The sequence below is a fragment of the Carassius carassius genome, chromosome 13 (assembly GCF_963082965.1).
Source record: "Carassius carassius chromosome 13, fCarCar2.1, whole genome shotgun sequence".
In the NCBI taxonomy this organism is placed as follows: domain Eukaryota; kingdom Metazoa; phylum Chordata; class Actinopteri; order Cypriniformes; family Cyprinidae; genus Carassius; species Carassius carassius.
In genome coordinates this window covers 30,855,717-30,873,252 of record NC_081767.1, presented here as the reverse complement: position 1 = coordinate 30,873,252, position 17,536 = coordinate 30,855,717, and the positions used below count along the sequence as shown (strand labels likewise).

The 17,536-nt window shown below is 37.4% G+C and overlaps 1 protein-coding gene across 1 annotated transcript in view; it reads left to right on the top strand.

The window, feature by feature from the left end:
- LOC132156333 (von Willebrand factor-like) overlaps window positions 1-17,536 on the top strand; it is a 28,967-nt gene that overhangs the window by 7,021 nt on the left and 4,410 nt on the right. The window contains exons 15-43 of the mRNA XM_059565302.1: window positions 201-416; window positions 1,071-1,311; window positions 1,509-1,603; window positions 1,716-1,870; window positions 2,538-2,641; window positions 2,749-2,887; window positions 2,965-3,099; window positions 3,458-3,604; window positions 4,314-4,454; window positions 4,546-4,644; window positions 4,762-4,918; window positions 5,687-5,842; window positions 5,936-6,071; window positions 6,969-8,392; window positions 9,306-9,416; window positions 9,494-9,637; window positions 9,738-9,881; window positions 10,543-10,707; window positions 10,806-10,852; window positions 11,951-12,128; window positions 12,470-12,684; window positions 12,766-12,955; window positions 14,078-14,407; window positions 14,698-14,945; window positions 15,059-15,161; window positions 15,286-15,357; window positions 15,766-15,867; window positions 15,960-16,165; window positions 16,280-16,429. Of these exons, the coding sequence (XP_059421285.1) occupies window positions 201-416; window positions 1,071-1,311; window positions 1,509-1,603; window positions 1,716-1,870; window positions 2,538-2,641; window positions 2,749-2,887; window positions 2,965-3,099; window positions 3,458-3,604; window positions 4,314-4,454; window positions 4,546-4,644; window positions 4,762-4,918; window positions 5,687-5,842; window positions 5,936-6,071; window positions 6,969-8,392; window positions 9,306-9,416; window positions 9,494-9,637; window positions 9,738-9,881; window positions 10,543-10,707; window positions 10,806-10,852; window positions 11,951-12,128; window positions 12,470-12,684; window positions 12,766-12,955; window positions 14,078-14,407; window positions 14,698-14,945; window positions 15,059-15,161; window positions 15,286-15,357; window positions 15,766-15,867; window positions 15,960-16,165; window positions 16,280-16,429 (5,750 nt within the window). The remainder of the gene's footprint in view (window positions 1-200; window positions 417-1,070; window positions 1,312-1,508; window positions 1,604-1,715; window positions 1,871-2,537; window positions 2,642-2,748; window positions 2,888-2,964; window positions 3,100-3,457; window positions 3,605-4,313; window positions 4,455-4,545; window positions 4,645-4,761; window positions 4,919-5,686; window positions 5,843-5,935; window positions 6,072-6,968; window positions 8,393-9,305; window positions 9,417-9,493; window positions 9,638-9,737; window positions 9,882-10,542; window positions 10,708-10,805; window positions 10,853-11,950; window positions 12,129-12,469; window positions 12,685-12,765; window positions 12,956-14,077; window positions 14,408-14,697; window positions 14,946-15,058; window positions 15,162-15,285; window positions 15,358-15,765; window positions 15,868-15,959; window positions 16,166-16,279; window positions 16,430-17,536) is intronic.

Genomic DNA, 17,536 nt, shown 5'->3' with positions numbered 1-17,536 from the left:
TCAGGGGCACCACATGTAAAAGTTAAAGAATTTTCATACAAAAACACAACCCTGTAAAGATGCATATTTAAAGCGCATAAATGCACTTTTAGGAATTACCATCTAACTTCAATGCTGCCAGTATGAAATCATGATTTATATATGCACTGAATACTAGAGGGCAACATAGACCATCAGATAACGTGTCGTATTGTCAACAGTACGTTTTGCAGAAGAGGCCTGTGCCGTGCTGCTCTCTGTGAAGTTTGATCCCTGTCATAATGTGGTCAACCCTGAGCCATATGTAAAAAACTGCCGCTATGACGTCTGCTCCTGCGCAGACGGCCAAGTGTGCCTGTGCAATGCTGTTCGCAGCTATGCAGCCGCCTGCGCAGCCAAGGGAGTGGTAGTCAACTGGAGGGGACATGGATACTGTGGTACATCTCATTCTGTGTCTAAGTGCCATACAAAATATGTTTTTATTTCTTAGTATTTTATATTATTTTTCAGTACAAATATATTTTCATTCTGAAATTGAGAACTGAGAAAAGATATTATGTCTTGTTATTTGAAAAATATATCAAAACTAAGTAAAATTTTGATTAGAACATGAAATCTGCTAATGTGGTAAGAAAAATAATTGTAAATGATTACATATTATTAAAATATATTTATTATATATTATTAAATTATGATTAATGTATGATTAAAAATAATTAAATAACTAATTTAAATATATTTTTTACTTTTTGAAAGTATTATTTTTTTCTTTTGTTTTAATAAGTATAAAATTACTTTAGTTGTTTTTTCAAAGCAAACTCATTATGCTTCTAGAGTACTGTAAATGCATGTTGATTTAAGAATGTTTAGATATTTGTTCTGGAAAACAAGACAAAAATACTGAACAAGAAAATCATTTTTTGCAGTGTATTGTATGTTAAGACAGCAAAACAGCTGAATAAACATACTAAATAATATGTTATTGAAAATCTAAAAATGCATTTTGAAGGTTTACATAACCAAAGTCAATGGAAGGTCTCCTTCAGGACAGAGGAGCAAACACGTGTGTGTTTGTGTGTGTGTTTGAACAGAACTGACCTGTCCGGATGACCAGGTGTATGGGGTGTGTGGGAGTGTGTGTAATCAGACGTGCCGCTCTCTGTCGCTGCCTGACGATGATTGTGGTGGCTTCTGTGAGGAAGGCTGTTTCTGCCCCAAAGGACTGTTCCTCAGCGACGCGGGCGAGTGTGTGCCTCCCGAACACTGCTCGTGCCACCATAAGGGAGAGATCTTTGAGCCAAATGACATGATTGGGGACCATCACTCTATCTGGTTAGCTGGAAAAAACAGCACGGTTATTGATTAAACAGATGCACAACAGTTTTCATGTTTGGTCAAATACCTGTAAAAAAAAATTTATTTCACATATTATTGTTTTTACTGTATTTTTGATCAAAGATGTGTGTGTGTGTATTCATTATTGTTTTAAATGTCAGTGGTAATGTTTTTCTGTGTTTGTTTTCTTGTAGTGTATGTGAGAGTGGATCCATGAAATGCACTTCTAACGAAGCCACTGGATCTACTCTGTCTGACCTCTTCTTTGACGAACATTCTTCTTCAAGAGGTATTCCTCCTCACTTTCACATCTCTGTGCACTTGCTCAGTTGCACATCAGTGATACAAAAGTAGACATATACACATATAATGAATTCTTTGAGTGTGTTTTTCACCTGTAGGGCGGCGCTCTATCACTTGTCCTCCTCCACTGCAGCGGTTTGAGTGTGAGAGTGTGAGGGATACTGGGATAGAGTGTGCCAAGACCTGCCAGAATCTGGACCTGGAGTGTGTCAGTCAGGGATGTGTGTCTGGCTGTATGTGTCAACCTGGAATGGTTAGTCTGAGAGTGAACACTAGGAAACACTGCGATGAACTGTTGGACATTTTCTCTCATCAAAATTGTGTTTACATTAATGAAACTCATTAATATTCATGAGCCAGGGTTTCGACTAATTCAGATCAGAACAGCTTTATGTTTCCTTATCTGTACTACATTAACTACAACCTTTCACTGTTTTCATAAACATTTCTGAAAATACTTTTGAAAAATACACTACAATTCAAGAGTTTGGCCATTTTTTTTTAAGAAAAAACCTATTCTCACCAAGGCTGCATATATATGATCAAAACTAAATGAAACAGTAGTATTGTGAAAAATTACTACAATTCAAAATAACTGTTTTCTATTTAAATATTTATTAACATGAAATGTATTCCTATGATGCAAAGCTGAATATTTAGCATCATTAATCCAAGTGACACTTTTGAACTTTATATCTATCAACTTCATTGCATCTTCCAAATACATAAACTCATGTGTGAAGTTTGATATAGTATGTCAAATGCCTGCAGGAGGAGCACAGGTTATATCATGAATGCACATCATAAGAAATTCATATTTTAATATCCGATAAAGTTCAGTTTGCAACTTTTTAATGGAATATACTTCTGAAACCATAAAAAATAATAATGATCAGGATTGATTTAATGGTTGTTTGCAGGTTCGACACAAAAAAGAATGCATTCCTCAAGAGCAGTGCCCTTGTTACCATAACAACCGTCCCTATGCCTCAGGACAGAGCATTAATGTGGACTGCAACACCTGGTAAATCAGCCAATCAGGGCTCATCCTGACACTGTAACGTCATTTTGTTAAATGTATAAACATTCCGATCATTCTATTTCAATTACATTTCCCTTTGTGTGTCCCAGTGTTTGTGAGAAGCGTCAGTGGAAATGTACGCAGCGTGTGTGTGACGGTGTGTGTCGTGTGATAGGAGAGACACACTACATCAGCTTCGATGGACTGAAGTTCTCCTTTCCTGGACCTTGCCAATACGTGCTAGCTCAGGTAAAGCCAATATTCTCTCTCTCTTCCTCTTTCCCTCATATTCTCGTTTTGCCTCATTCTTCTGTCTGTCTGAGCAGGATTACTGTAACGGGTTGGACGGCACATTTAGGGTTATGGTGGAGAACTCGGCTTGTGGGATCGCAGGTTACCGCTGCAGTAAAAGCATCACAGTGTTGTACATGGGAGGACTAATTGTCATGGAACACAACGAGGTAAAACAAACACTTTCAGTGAGTTATATTTTACATTAATAAACAGATATCTACAGTCCTGGATGATGACTTGTCAACACAATAGCAACAGCTTTTTTTGTTGGAAATTGTCTGAAATTAAAATATATTATTTAAATAAATAAATAAATAAATAAATATCTGTTGTATAAAATCACACTTATAATATCAGAAAGGTTGTGATTAAATAATTACTAAAATATTGAACATATTTTGTATAGTGCACTGATTCTGTTATTCTTCCACCATGTTAACAAATATTACTTACTGTAAGCATTATATGTGAAGTAAAAGCATACAGGTTTTGTCTTTCTTACGCTGTTGTCATCTTCTTCTGTAGGTGAGGATGAAGAGGCCTGTGCTGAAAGAGACAGCGGTTGAGATTGTGCGCTCGGGACAGTTTTACATCATCCTTCTGGGTAAACACATCTCCATCACCTGGGACACAGGAACCCGAATCTCACTGCAGATCAGTGGACAGTACAGGGTAACACACACACACACATACACACACACACACACACACACACACACAGTCATACACACTCATCTGCCTAGCTATCTTAATGAGCACATACCATAGACTTAGTTATTTATGAATATTTTTAGCAAGAGTTAACTCAATTAAAAATAATTTTAAATTATGTTAAAATATTTTTTTTTATTTATGAATCCAATTTTTTGAATAAAAAATATTTATTTATTTTATCTTTAAGCATTTCCGATTTATTAGGAGTTCACACAAATAAAAAAAAATTGTTAAATAAAGACTTTTGAATTAAATTTTATGAATAAAAACTATTTATGAATGATTTCTTTTTACTTTGGTTTTTGACCTCGGTTTTTATTAAAGAAAATAATTTATGAATAAAATTTTATGAATAATCGTTTACCTTTGAGCATGTCCTTTGTCACGTTAACTCTAAAAGGTAAAAAAGATTTTATACGTGAAAAAAAGTGAGATATAATAATAAGCAAAAGGCTAACCCTGACAAAAATCATCTATGAATCAAAATGTATGAATTAAATATTATTTATAAATTATTTTTACCTTTGAAAATGTTCCAGAATTGAAACAAATCCAAGTTGTTTCCGTAGTGCAGTTAAATGAAACACACACACACATTCTCTGGTTACACAAACTGCGTCTCTAATTATGAATAAGCTTAAAATAAATTTATGTATGTGTGTTTAAGGGGAAAGTCTGTGGCCTTTGTGGAAATTTTGATGCCATTCAGAATAATGACCTGTTGAGCAGCGGTAACCAGATGGAGGTGGATGCTGCAGACTTTGGAAACTCATGGAAAGTTCGACCCAGCTGTGCTGATGCTGTTCCGGTGAGTTCATGGTCTGAACTTAAGTGTATTCTTACAGCGACTCAGAATATAGAAGCATCAAATGACCTCATATTTTGACGTGTGTGTGCAGGTTGTGTCTCAGTGCAGCACAGACATGGTGAAGCTGGTGACGGTGGAGCAGTCCTGTCGTGTGCTCACTAGCACCATCTTCAGGGAGTGCAATAGTGTGGTTGGTAACATTTATACTCAACAGTCAGTCACAACTAAAACTAGGAAAATACATTGCCATGTGGTCATTACTCCTATTGCTTACTCTTTTTTTTGCTTATTTCTCTGTCTGTGTCAGGTGGACCCTGAGCCGTACTGGGACATCTGTACTCATGACACATGCTCGTGTCCGTCTGTGGGTGATTGTGCATGTTTCTGTAACACTATTGCTGCCTACGCTCACGAGTGTGCTCAGAAGGGACTGGTGGTGAACTGGAGGTCCAACAATTTGTGCCGTGAGTCTTACTACTCATTTACTCACCCACATGTCATTTCATGTACATGACTGTTCATATTCTGTAATACAATAAAAGTGGATGGTTATAAAAGCTGTAAAGCACCAGAAAATGACAAAAACAGTAAATGTACCCTAAAAGTAGTTCAAATCTATCATTCACAGTGTTCCAAGTCTTTTAAACTGTTAAATAGTTCTGTCGTGAAAATATGATTTTATTAATAGCAAATTAAAGGGCAAAATAAATTTTAGCATTCCCAGTGTTTGTGCGAGTTCAGAGTATGATTTACAGTTAACTGTAATATATATTTCAGAGTTAGACATTATTTTTTTAAACAAAGCTTTGACATTCAACTAATTATTGTAATCATTTATATATATATATATATATATGTGTGTGTGTGTGTGTGTGTGTGTGTAAAAAGTGTAAAAATTTTGTTTTATGGAAATAAAAATATATAGAACTCTGTTGCTAACTGTATTGGCCTATACTACAATATAATAAAATACGAAATAATTAAAAAAACAAACAAACAAAAAAAGTAAATACAATTATATAAATACATAAAACTGCAGTAAACCTGTAACTGTAAACTGTATAGGCCTAAATGCAATGACAAATATCTAATGTTGGCTCATTTCTGAGCCTGGTGAGAACAGATGTTTATTGATGGTTAAACTAGCCCTTTAATCCCAAGGGGCAAAATAATGCTATGTACTGTAAGTCACTTTGTAGAACAGTGTGTTGTAACTGACTGTTTACTTGCAGCACTGAGCTGTGAGGAGTTGAATAAGGACGCAGGGGTGGAGTGTGAGTGGAAATATAACGCCTGTGGAAGCGCTTGCCCTCCCAACTGCCAGCACCCTGAGTCTCTGAGCTGTCCTGTCACATGTGTGGAGGGATGCCATGCTGTCTGCCCACCTGGTAGTGCCAATTCACACATACTCGCGAGTAAATGAACTTCATAGACTTCTAGTTCACTTTCATTCACACATTCTGTCTGCTTCTGTCCCTAAGGGCAAGTTTTAGATGAGATGTTGATGAAGTGTGTGGAACCGTCACAGTGTCAGGTGTGCATGCATGACGGAGAGAGAATCTCCCATGGAAAACATTTCATCATTAACCATGACGATCCTCATCTCTGCCAGATATGGTACGCCATGTTTATAATCTCCATCACTCACTATTGTATGCAGTGTGTGGGAGAATCTCACAAAGAAAAGTTTTAATATCAAACTTAAAAAAAAAAACTACAAATATTACTCAAGACAATTTTTGTTGTTGTTAGGGCCATGAAATAGTTTTGCATTTGTACATTATTTTCATGATTTCACCACAAATTTGCATTAATATAAAGCAAAAATACCATTCAGTATCATTCTCTGGAATTATGAGTTATGAATCATGATGTTTAAATATTTTACAATTTAAAGGTAAATTACATTATATATATATATATATATATATATATATATATATATATATATATATATATATATATATATAATAATGTTTATTGATATCTGATATTTTAATTCCAGTTTAAGCTTTAGTAATTTTATTGTGGGCTTTTGCTTTTGTATTATTTTTAAATAATATTTAGATTTTTTGTTTTGGTTGCAGTCATTTCAGTACTTAAACTTTTCTTTCAGATGTTTTCTTCTAATATTTATATTTGATAAAAATATACATGATAAATGTTTTCATTTATTTTCTTATTTTAATTCAGTAGTTTGCTATCAATAACACAGATATGCACACAATAAAGCTCTTTCTGATACACACAAAGACAAATATTATATTAATAATACACAATATTATTTAAATATTTCATTAATATTTATTGTATCATTTAAACGTGTGTTCCATTTTTAATATATATGGTTTTCCACATTACAATAATGAGAATTGTGGCTTATTGTCATGAAAATAATTTTAAACATTATTTAATTTTATAATATATATGATATATTTATAATATATATATATAAAAAAAAAAATAATTAATCCATTTAAGTGTATAATATTGTCATGTTTGCTATGTTTTCAGTCACTGTGAGAGCAACACGTTGACGTGCGGCCCATGTCCTGTAACTGGTTTTGCCTCCACACTAGCACCAACCACCATCAGCAACACCCCCACGCCGCTCCCGTTTTCCACCCCGGTGCCTGCCGATGCCTGCGACAGAGCGATGGACCTGGCCTTCCTCGTGGACGGCTCCTCTGCTCTGAGTGAAGAAGACTTTGGCTTGGTCAAGCTCTTCATCCTCCGTGTGGTGGAGCGTTTCCGCATGGGTTCGGCCCACACTCGTGCTACGGTCCTGCTCTTTCACTCCGGCGTGAAAAGTTATGACATGCAGGTGCAGAAGTGGATTTTCAAGAAGATGGTGCGTGAACTGCATTACACCGGAGGCGATGTTGCATTCATGGACGAGGCCATAAAATATCTAGCCGTCTACATTTACGATAAAAACAAGCGTGAGCATGCAGGCCGCGTTGCTATCTTGCTGACGGCAAGTGCAAATCCTCGGCCGATGCGTAGTACTCAGCGTCTGCTGCGTAAAAAAGACATCACCATCCTCACGGTGGCTCTAGGGCCTGACGTTAACATGGCACAGGTTAATGAGATCACCAAAGCCACACCCAGCAGTCGCTCGTACGTGATGAGCAGCGTGACGGATCTGGACGACGAAGCTCTGGCCATCACAGACTATCTATGCACTTTGGGAATGGATCCTGAATCCCCAAAGAAACCCTCTACCACAAAGCCCAGCACCACTTCGGTCATCCCAACAACTACCGCCACCTCGATTCCACCAACTGCTGCCATTGTAAACACATTCCCCAGCATCCCCAGCCCTGGAACAACATTTCCTCCACCTACAGTAACAACATATGAGGTCGTCTTCCTGTTGGAAAGCTCAGATGCAGTTGGCGAGGAGGGCTTCAATAAAACACGTGATGCTTTGGTCGATGTCGTTGCTTCGCTTGATCAAAAGGAGGTGGAGAATCTACGGATCACGGTGATGCAGTACTCCTACACGGTTACTGTGGTAATCAGCCGCATGGAATTGCAGCACAGGGAGCAGGTGTTGCAAAGAATGCGACAATTACGTTGGACCAAAGGTGCGGAGGTCAACACAGGCCATGCCATTCGTTCTGTGTATGAGACTGTCACTACAGACACACCCAGTAATACGCCAGACCAGATGGTGTTTCTCATCACACAGAGCCCTCCAACGGACGTCATTCAGAGGCCTCCGAACTCCGCTCATAAAAAGGTGTATCCGATTGGGATCGGCCAACAGATTCATTATGAGGATCTGGTGCAGTTGAGCTTCCCGGATGAACCGATCATGCTGGATAATCCTTCGGATCTTAGGAGACTGCGGCCCATGCTGATCAATATCAGTAAAACCATCAGAAGGCCTGTCCTGCCCACACTGCCACCCAGAGCCACGCTGCCCCCTTCAGGTCAGAGACAACAACGCTACACTCTTTTTGTATAGTCACATTCTAGGGCTGCATGATTTAGGGGATTTAACTGTGGAAAAAAGCTATTTAAGTTTTGCTCTACTTTTTTTTAGGCCTACACATTAATATAACTGTAAAATAAAAATGTATAATATATATGTTTTTTTTTTTTTACTAAATTAAAAAATTATTAATATTAAAATATTAATGTAACTATATAAAAAATGAATATATTTATATATAAATAAATAATATTTTTTCTTTACAACAGTAAAAATTTGACTGCGATTTTGAGAACCACACTAAACCAGTAGTTATCAACCATTATTTACAATAATATTGAAAGACCCCATTACTTTTACATACATTAGTTTTTTATGATTTACTGGATTATAATTGAAATGTTTTTTTTAAATAAATTTTTGTGATAATAAGTTTTACTCAGTAAAGTATTTAGCTTGGAATAATCACACTTTTATTTTTCCATATTATATATAAAAATGCAAATGAGCTATAAAATGTAATTATAAAAAAAATAAAAAATAAACCCTTTAAAATTAGGCTACTGCATATATCCTGGTTTTCCAGTAGTGTAAGCATGACAGATTGTGCTGTCTTGACTATCTGTCTGTCTAACTGTCAAGAAACCACAAAAAACACCTAAGCAACCATCACAAGTAACAACGCATAACTCCCGACCAGCCACCTTGCAAATACTTAAATTTTAGAAACCACTCTGAACGCGTGATTGCCTAGCAAGCACCCATAATATCATAGCAACAGAGCCTAGTCATCACTCAGAACACTGTTGCAAATATCTAGCAACCACTGCCAAGTAACCAACCAGAACAATGCTTAAGAAGTGAATACATAGATGCTCTCTTTGTAATTCTATCTGTGTGTGTTTGATCAGTGCCCTGTTCAAAGCCCATGGACGTGCTGTTCCTGCTGAGAGCCTCTTCTGATAACCAGTTGGAAGACTTCAAAACATTTGTGAGAACCTTTATAAAGGGCACAAATATCGGTAAGTCTCCATAAGATATACATGTATATTATACATTTTGATGGTTACTTCTAGAGTTGTACTTATTTGTGTTGCAGGTCGCAATGACACACAGGTGGCGGTGATAGTGTATGGGGCAAAATCAGCAGTTGCGGTCACATGGAGGGATGAACAGACAGAAGACAACCTTCTCATGCTTTTAGAAACCCTACATAGCAAGACAGACAACACACCGAGACTGGGTAAACATGCTGCGAAGACACAGCAGATACAGTACAGCCTGACAGTTAAAATATATGCCTCGCTACATAAATGTGAGCGTTCCTTCCTCTGTCTCTGCAGGAGCTGCACTGCGATTGGCTGTGCAGACAGCCATTTCCTCCACCAGCGGGGGTCGGATGGGCATCCCTAAGGCTGTGGTTATGGTGGTGACTGACAGGTCAATAGACTCAGTGCAAGAGGCAGCAAACGAGGCTCTGACCGCTGGTGGGTGAAATTGTTTTACCGCTTTATCAATGCACTCTTTTAAGTGGTCTTTAAAGTAATGTTCAGGATTCAGTAGAAATTTAACTTTATTAACAGTATCTGTGGTACATTGTTGATTTCTACTCCAAATTAAATTCCATCAGATTGTAAAAAACAAACCTGTTTAATGCATAAAAGCCTGTGTTACAGTAATGCATATAAAGTCTATGGGGGCACGATATTCCAGATTTAAAAGCAAGAAGCAGCTTGTATTTTTGTTTGGAAAATTTTACTGTATGGATGAAATGTGATTTATTTCTATTTATTTTTAAGTTGTACAATTAGGGATTATTTAAAAGCAGAACTGTTCATCTTATTAAGGTTTAAACATGCTTGATTGGTTTTACTTCTTTACTATTTACAAAAAATATATATATTTTTGAGATGTCTAAAGCAGAGGGATGAGTTATTATTTATTATTGAGAATTATTTTCTTTATCATTATTAATAATTATATATAGAAATTATTATTGCTGATGCAGCAATAAACCAAGGATTTCTTTGTTAGTAAATACTACATATCTACTTTATTTACACAATATTATGCATTTAAAATCCTACTTTCATGATTTTATGCACGCAACATTATGACTTACAAGAAGCTTGTGTTTGTTGCATGCAGGTGTGTCTGTGTTTCCTATTGGAGTGGGTAACCAGTATGACCAGACTGAACTGAGCACGCTTGCGGGACGGCACGCTCAGGACAACATCATTCGGCTCAGCAGCACAGAGTACCTGCTCGCCATGGCTGCACTCGACCAGTCATTCACAGACAAACTCTGCAGGGGTGAGACTCACGTCTACACACACTCATACACATAGCACAATAAAACAGGAATACTGTAGCAGTTTGATTATAGTGATGATGATGATGATGTCCCTCAGCGGGTCCTCCTGGAGTGTGTGTGGATGATGACGGGAATGAACGGAAGGTGAGCTGTGTTTTAGTAGAATGCAAAATTCCCATCATTCCATCAAACTCTCATTAAAACTTAATTTTAATTTTAATAATTAAAACCTTTTGATTTTCTACCATTCAAACTCTTGATCTGATGCAAACCTTCCAAAAACAGTCTGTCTTTCACTGGATCTCGAGATCCATAATATTTTCACTGAAGCAGACATTATGGGCCATTAACTTCATCTCTCAAAAAACCTAAGCTAAAGCTGCTCGCTAACGAATAATTTAATAATAGGCTTGTAACATATTCGATGCAAGGATGCAAACATGAATGCTTGGCCAATGCATTACAAGCATTGGCAATGGCAGTACATAAGCTATGAACTCAAGGGGGCGATAGCGTTCCATTTAAATGTTTATGCCATTAAACATCAATGTGATTTTATTTAGAAAGCTATAAATGTCAACACTTAAACCAACTTGCTTTTAAAGAGTCTCTTCAGTCTGTTTTTCAGTAGACTTCCTGAAAGAGAAAACTGACAACAGAAAAAAGTTAATTCTAATGCCCCCTATAGCACCACATTTCAGAATGCAACAAATGCACACCGTAGCTTACATCGACAGAAGTGTTTGCAGTCACTTACTTGCATAGAGTATGTTTTAGCCTGTCTAGGGCTAGACAAATTGGGGCTGTTTGAGGTTTTTCTGAAATTGCAATTTATAGTGCTATAAAACTCCAGGTTATAAAGTTCCAGGTTTGCATAAGCACTTTTCTTCACAAGTTTGGGAAGAAGGTTGACTTGTGTAGCGTTTTCAAATGCATGTTACAAATGACTCAAACTCAAGAGCAGATGCAGAGATGGTTTTACTGTGAGCCAAGCCGCTCTGAGACAATGAAAACACTGGATCATGAGTAAAAAACACAGTGCAGCACTTCACTCTGAAATACACAGCACATTTACTTTATGAAAATAAATGGCTGCCTTTCTATTTGATATTTGCTCTTAGACATTTAGTGATTTCGGTTTTATTTCGATTAATCGTGCAGCGTGTACCGCAGACTAACAAAGGCTCCTGATGTTCTGGTTTGTACATCTAAGTATCTATTTTGATTATTTCTTTCCATCAGCCCGGTGAGACGTGGTTGCTCCCAGACGGCTGTCACTCAGTGCTGTGCAACCCATCAGGCACAATAACAGTGCAGAGCCACCGCATCAACTGTGAGAAGATGGAGCCACCCGTCTGCAAAAACAACCTCCCAGCGCTCCGCTACAATCACACCTGTGGCTGTACCTGGACCTGTCCATGTAAAAACACACCCCTCACTATACAGAAACTAATCCTGTTACTAATCTCACATTCCGCACCTGTATATCACCTGTATGCAATGCAACATAAGCAATATCACCTGTTGGTGTCATCAGTTGTTTTCTTGTCTCATTATTTGATTTGACTGCCAAAAGTAGTGTCTTAACAAACTTGAATTAAAAATGCAAAATAACTAGTTGAAGATTAATTAAATATACATTGAAGTCAAGTGACTACAATTTAATGTACTACTGTTTAAAAAGTTGTTTGCTGACTATTGCATTATATAAACTGAATGAAAATGCATGAATTGTAAACATGCATACTTCTATTCCTACAGGTAGTTGCATGGGCAGCTCCACTAGTCACGTTGTGTCATTTTCGGGTGCGCCTCTGAAACTGAAAGCCGCTTGCTCCTATTTGCTGCTTCGCTCAGGAGGGCTGGAGCTAGTGTTGCATACAGCTGCCTGTCAAAGCTCACCCAATCAGATCTGCATGAAGAGTCTGGAGATGAGGGAGGGTGGAACGAGTGTGGTACTACAGGATGATATGAAGGTTGATACACTGCAGAAGCATGCAAAGTGAAAGAGTTCACTAAATTAGCAAAGAGGGTCAACATGTTTCTCTGTACTGCAGGTGACTGTGGGCGGTGTGATTACCGCAGTGCCATTCAGAAGTGAGGGAGTGACTGTGACACAAATTGGTGCAATACTGCACCAGCTGAGATCAGAGCAGCATGGTTTCACACTCACCTTCACTCCCCACAGCAATGAGTTCCTGGTCAATATGGACATCTCCATGAAGCCCAACACCACTGGCTTATGTGGTAAATACACTTCCTTTAAGATTTTGACTTTGATTGCTTAGGAGGATTAGTCTGCCTGTATCAAGTCACGTGGTATTTAAAATTAATTATTTTAAATTTCATTAAATTTTTCTAAAAGTGATTTAAGATGGAAAAACTGTCAAATACAAATTTGAAGAAATTATCGAATTAAGAAATTGAAAGAAATTCATATATCAGCTCTGTGGGTTTTTTTAATGATTTTGTTGTTTTTCGTAATCATCTGGGTCATTTCTATTAGATGATATTAACACTTCTGTCATGACAACTCTCAGAAAGTTTAGCATGGTCAGATACATGTCAATGTAAAATAGATCTGCTACGCTGCTGCTGTCGAGGCTTGCCACTGCCAATACATCCACAGGCATGCTGCTGTGAGCGTGTAGGAAATAGTGCTGCAGCACAAACATGAAATAACCCCCATATTTAACATACATGAAATCACCCCATAGCAGATCTATACAGGTGGAGCTGGGGAAGGTGGGGGGTTTCTGAAGCGCACTGCAAGTGTGACAGCAAGCACTAGACAATTATTTGAATATTGAGCAGCAAGCTCATTGGCTGCAGATGTGAAAAGAAACCAATCAGACATATGAATAATGATGTGATATCTGATTGGTTACACCTAAGTGATATAAAAATAATCAATGTAATGCCACCTGTAGGAGTTTGTATTTAAATCAAGAGATCAAATGTATATTTCTTTAAAATTATTATATTTAACTTTAACAATAAGATATATAATATTGTATTATATGTAATGTATTATAAAATACACACACACATATATATATATATATATATATAAACATGCTAGAAATTGATATTTTATTTATTTTAAAATATTTAAATGTGTATTTCTTCAAATGTTTAATTTTCATTTAATAATTTATTTTAAAAAACAAATAAAATGTGACTATACCGAATTTCTTTGAACTGCACATCCTCTTCCTATAATTCTAATTTAAAGTCCAATTCAACATCCTGTGGTTTAACGTTAAACATGAATCAAAATAGGGCCTTTATTATTATTTTTTTTTTTACATACAATTTTTCCCAACAACCCACCGTGTGATGTATATAACTGGTCCGTGTCTCTCTCAGGTTCCTGCTCTGATGATCAGACAGGTCTGGTGTTATCTGACGGCAGTGTGACCACAGACCCTGACACGTATCTGAAGGGATGGGCTCTGGGCGAGTGTGTCCAGCATAAGGAGGTTGTGTCGTGTGCTGCAGGTGTGTCGAAGGGCTGCGATGTGTTAAGTTCTGAGGTATTCAGCCACTGTCACGCACTGGTCCCCCCGCAGGACTATATGCAGATCTGTCGGACCGTGGCCTGCCAGCCTAATGCGGTGTGTGACCTTGTTACTGCGTACAGCAGTATGTGTCGTCAGCAGGGAGTGTGTGTGGACTGGAGGACGCCCACCCTCTGCCGTGAGTCTTCTTCATAATTAATTGATTAATTGCAACCAAGTCAAACATGTGGGAAAATATGATATTGCAATGACGTAATATCCAAATATTTATTCTCCAGATGAACAAAATCAAATCTCTCCCCACATAATTTCTTACTGTATATTCTCTTTTTTTTTGACTGGAAAATGTTGCATTGACAGAATTAAATACATTATGAACAGTATTTCATGTCATTAATAATTTTGTATTCTACATGTAATTGGAATCAAAGTGTCAAAATACTTGAATTTCACATTTTCTGTGTGTAGCCATGTCATGCTCAGACTCAATGGAATATGCCGCTTGTCGAACCGGATGTTTGGAGCAGTGTAGACGGAGCCAGTTCAGTCCTGGTGACATGATGGGTGATGGTTTAATGAAAGGCAATGGATCATTGTGCTTGAACACTCCCACAGAGGGCTGTTTCTGCACTGAAGGGTCTGTGTTAATGGGAGATAAGTGTGTAAGCAAAGAAACTTGCAGCCAGTGTGTTGACCACAACAGGAGAACTTACAAGGTATGTTGATTTTACCATTTATTAAACATCATGCCTTTATGATATTGCTATTGCCACCACTTTACAAAACCAATAAGCCTCTGTCAGTCTCCTGATATTAGTGTGTGCTTCAGTTTATGGAAAGCTGGAATCCTGAGGAAAACCCCTGCCTTCTGTGTGTGTGTCTGGATCAGCAGCGCATTAACTGCACAGCGTTACCCTGCACCAACGCAAAAGGTAAAGACACAGTGTGTATAAATTCTCTCTCACTATCGCTCTTGTGCACTACACGATTAACAGCCTTATTTCTTGAAGTGGTTTCTCAATGTGTGTTGTCATGGCAACTGTTGCTGTGCTGCAGCCCCAGAGTGTGGACAATGTGAGGTTCTTCAGGAGAAGACGGAATCTAAGTGCTGCCCTGAATATGAGTGTGGTGAGCTGAGAATACACATCTAACACAGAGAACCCAAAAATAACATATATAAATATATATATATATATACAAACACATACACATATATATAGTATACAAAACCGTGCCACACAGAGAGATGCAGAATATGCAGTCTTCATATTTAAACAGAAGTCTTTTTGTGCTTTCATATTTAGACACTACTCAATATTGTGATTTACAAGTATACATGCCTACCTTTGATTCATTCATCCAAAATTTGTCTTATACTTTAAAACCATTTTTATGACTGGATTCCGTGATTCGATCGGCATTTTCTGCATCATAGGGCCCTAGATATGTTATGTTTTCACTGCCCATACTCACAGATATGATGACATCTGATGCCACTACTTCAATATTGCTACGCTCTGTTGTGTGTGTTTGTAGTGTGTGACCCGAGCTGTAAGCGCCCAGATCCCCCTCACTGTGATCACGGGCTCAGTGTCGTCCTCACAAACCCTGGAGATTGTCTGCCAGTTTACCAGTGTGGTGAGAGCACACACATACACACACACACATTCTCATTCGCTTCACAAAGATGGTTTTCAATCACATCAATCTGTTTCACCGCCCTCTCTCAGTTTGCAAAAAGGATCAGTGTCCTGTGACAACAAAACCATCCTGCCCTGCATACAAGAAGCTGTCGGTCACACCGTCGAAGTGCTGCGATTCATATGAATGTGTGTGCAACTGTCAGAACATCACTCGCACCTGCCCCCCGGGTTACAGCATGAAGACAACTGCCAATGATTGCAACTGCATAGAGGTCACCTGCACGCCTGACAAGGTTGGCACGCTTTAGCGGTCTCGCTGTGCATGTGTTATTCACTTGGCCTTGCAGCTCCAGGGTCTGATGAGTATACTCTACAATCAGCATGTAATCGACTATTTAATTGTGCAGGTGTGTGTGGTGGACACTGTGGTCTACCAGGTGGGCAGCAGGTGGGATGAGAAGTGTAAAACCTGCACCTGCACAGAGCAAACAGACAGACAGACCGGCCTGCACATCGCTCAGTGTGTGGACCCCGTCTGCAACCAGATCTGTCCTCTGGTGCGTCCTACACAATTTATTTTCTAGCGTTCTGTTTGATAAATATCACTGCCCTGCATTATATTTGCTGGATTAAACCCAATATTTGTTTCTTTTTAATTTTAGGGGAACTTTTAAAAATTGACTGCTTTTGTTATTTTGATAAGTGCATTAATAATGATACATATGCTGTATATTTATTTATTTAATATTTTGCTGTATATAATAATCTTCATATATTGTGAAAAAAAAAACTGTCATGGACAGTTTAATCAGCATCCTCAAATTAGATATTAGGTATTTTTGCAAATCAAGAAGCAGGGCTGCGTATATTGGTTAACCATTATGAAATTAATTTTTTATAAACACTGAATATATTATAATGATCATAAGTCACTTTAAAAGATTACATGTAGTGGCATTTACAGTGCATTTAACTTCTGTATTGTGACATGCTGTATGAACATTCATATGGACTAGATTTCATCAGTTTATGATATTATAAGGCATTCAACATTATTATGCATACTTTCATAAGGGATTGGAATTAAATCTTAACCTTAGGTATTACATTTTTCTGCACTTATGAATTGACAAAAACCATTAAAATTAGTTTCATTCAAAGTCGCAAATGAAATGGAATTAAAAACACATTTTCAATATTTTGTCGTACATCCAAGTCAAATGGATTATTTGAAAACTAAAAAATAAAAAAAATAAAGGGTGGGGACTTCGAGATGTTGGTGTTGCACTTAAAAATGGGAAAAACAGGTAAGAACGAGACAGGGTTTAAGTGGACTAAATGATCTGATTTGAGTTATGTAGATTTGACATTAACAAACTAGTAAAAAAATAAGAATATATCAATCATTCACATTAAGACCAATAACAAGCATTTAGAAAATAGACTAGAAAAAAGACAGGTTGACTTTTCATTTATGTTGGAACATTTTGTAATATAACCCCATAGACTCCCATAAAGTACACTACTATTACATTTTGATGAAAGAAACAAATACATTTCCCCTTACAATAACTGGCAGTGATGAGTCATCCACAATAAGTCCATGGACATTTATAGCTAAAAAAATAAGGGCTGATTATGATTTCAGATTGATTTTGTGTATG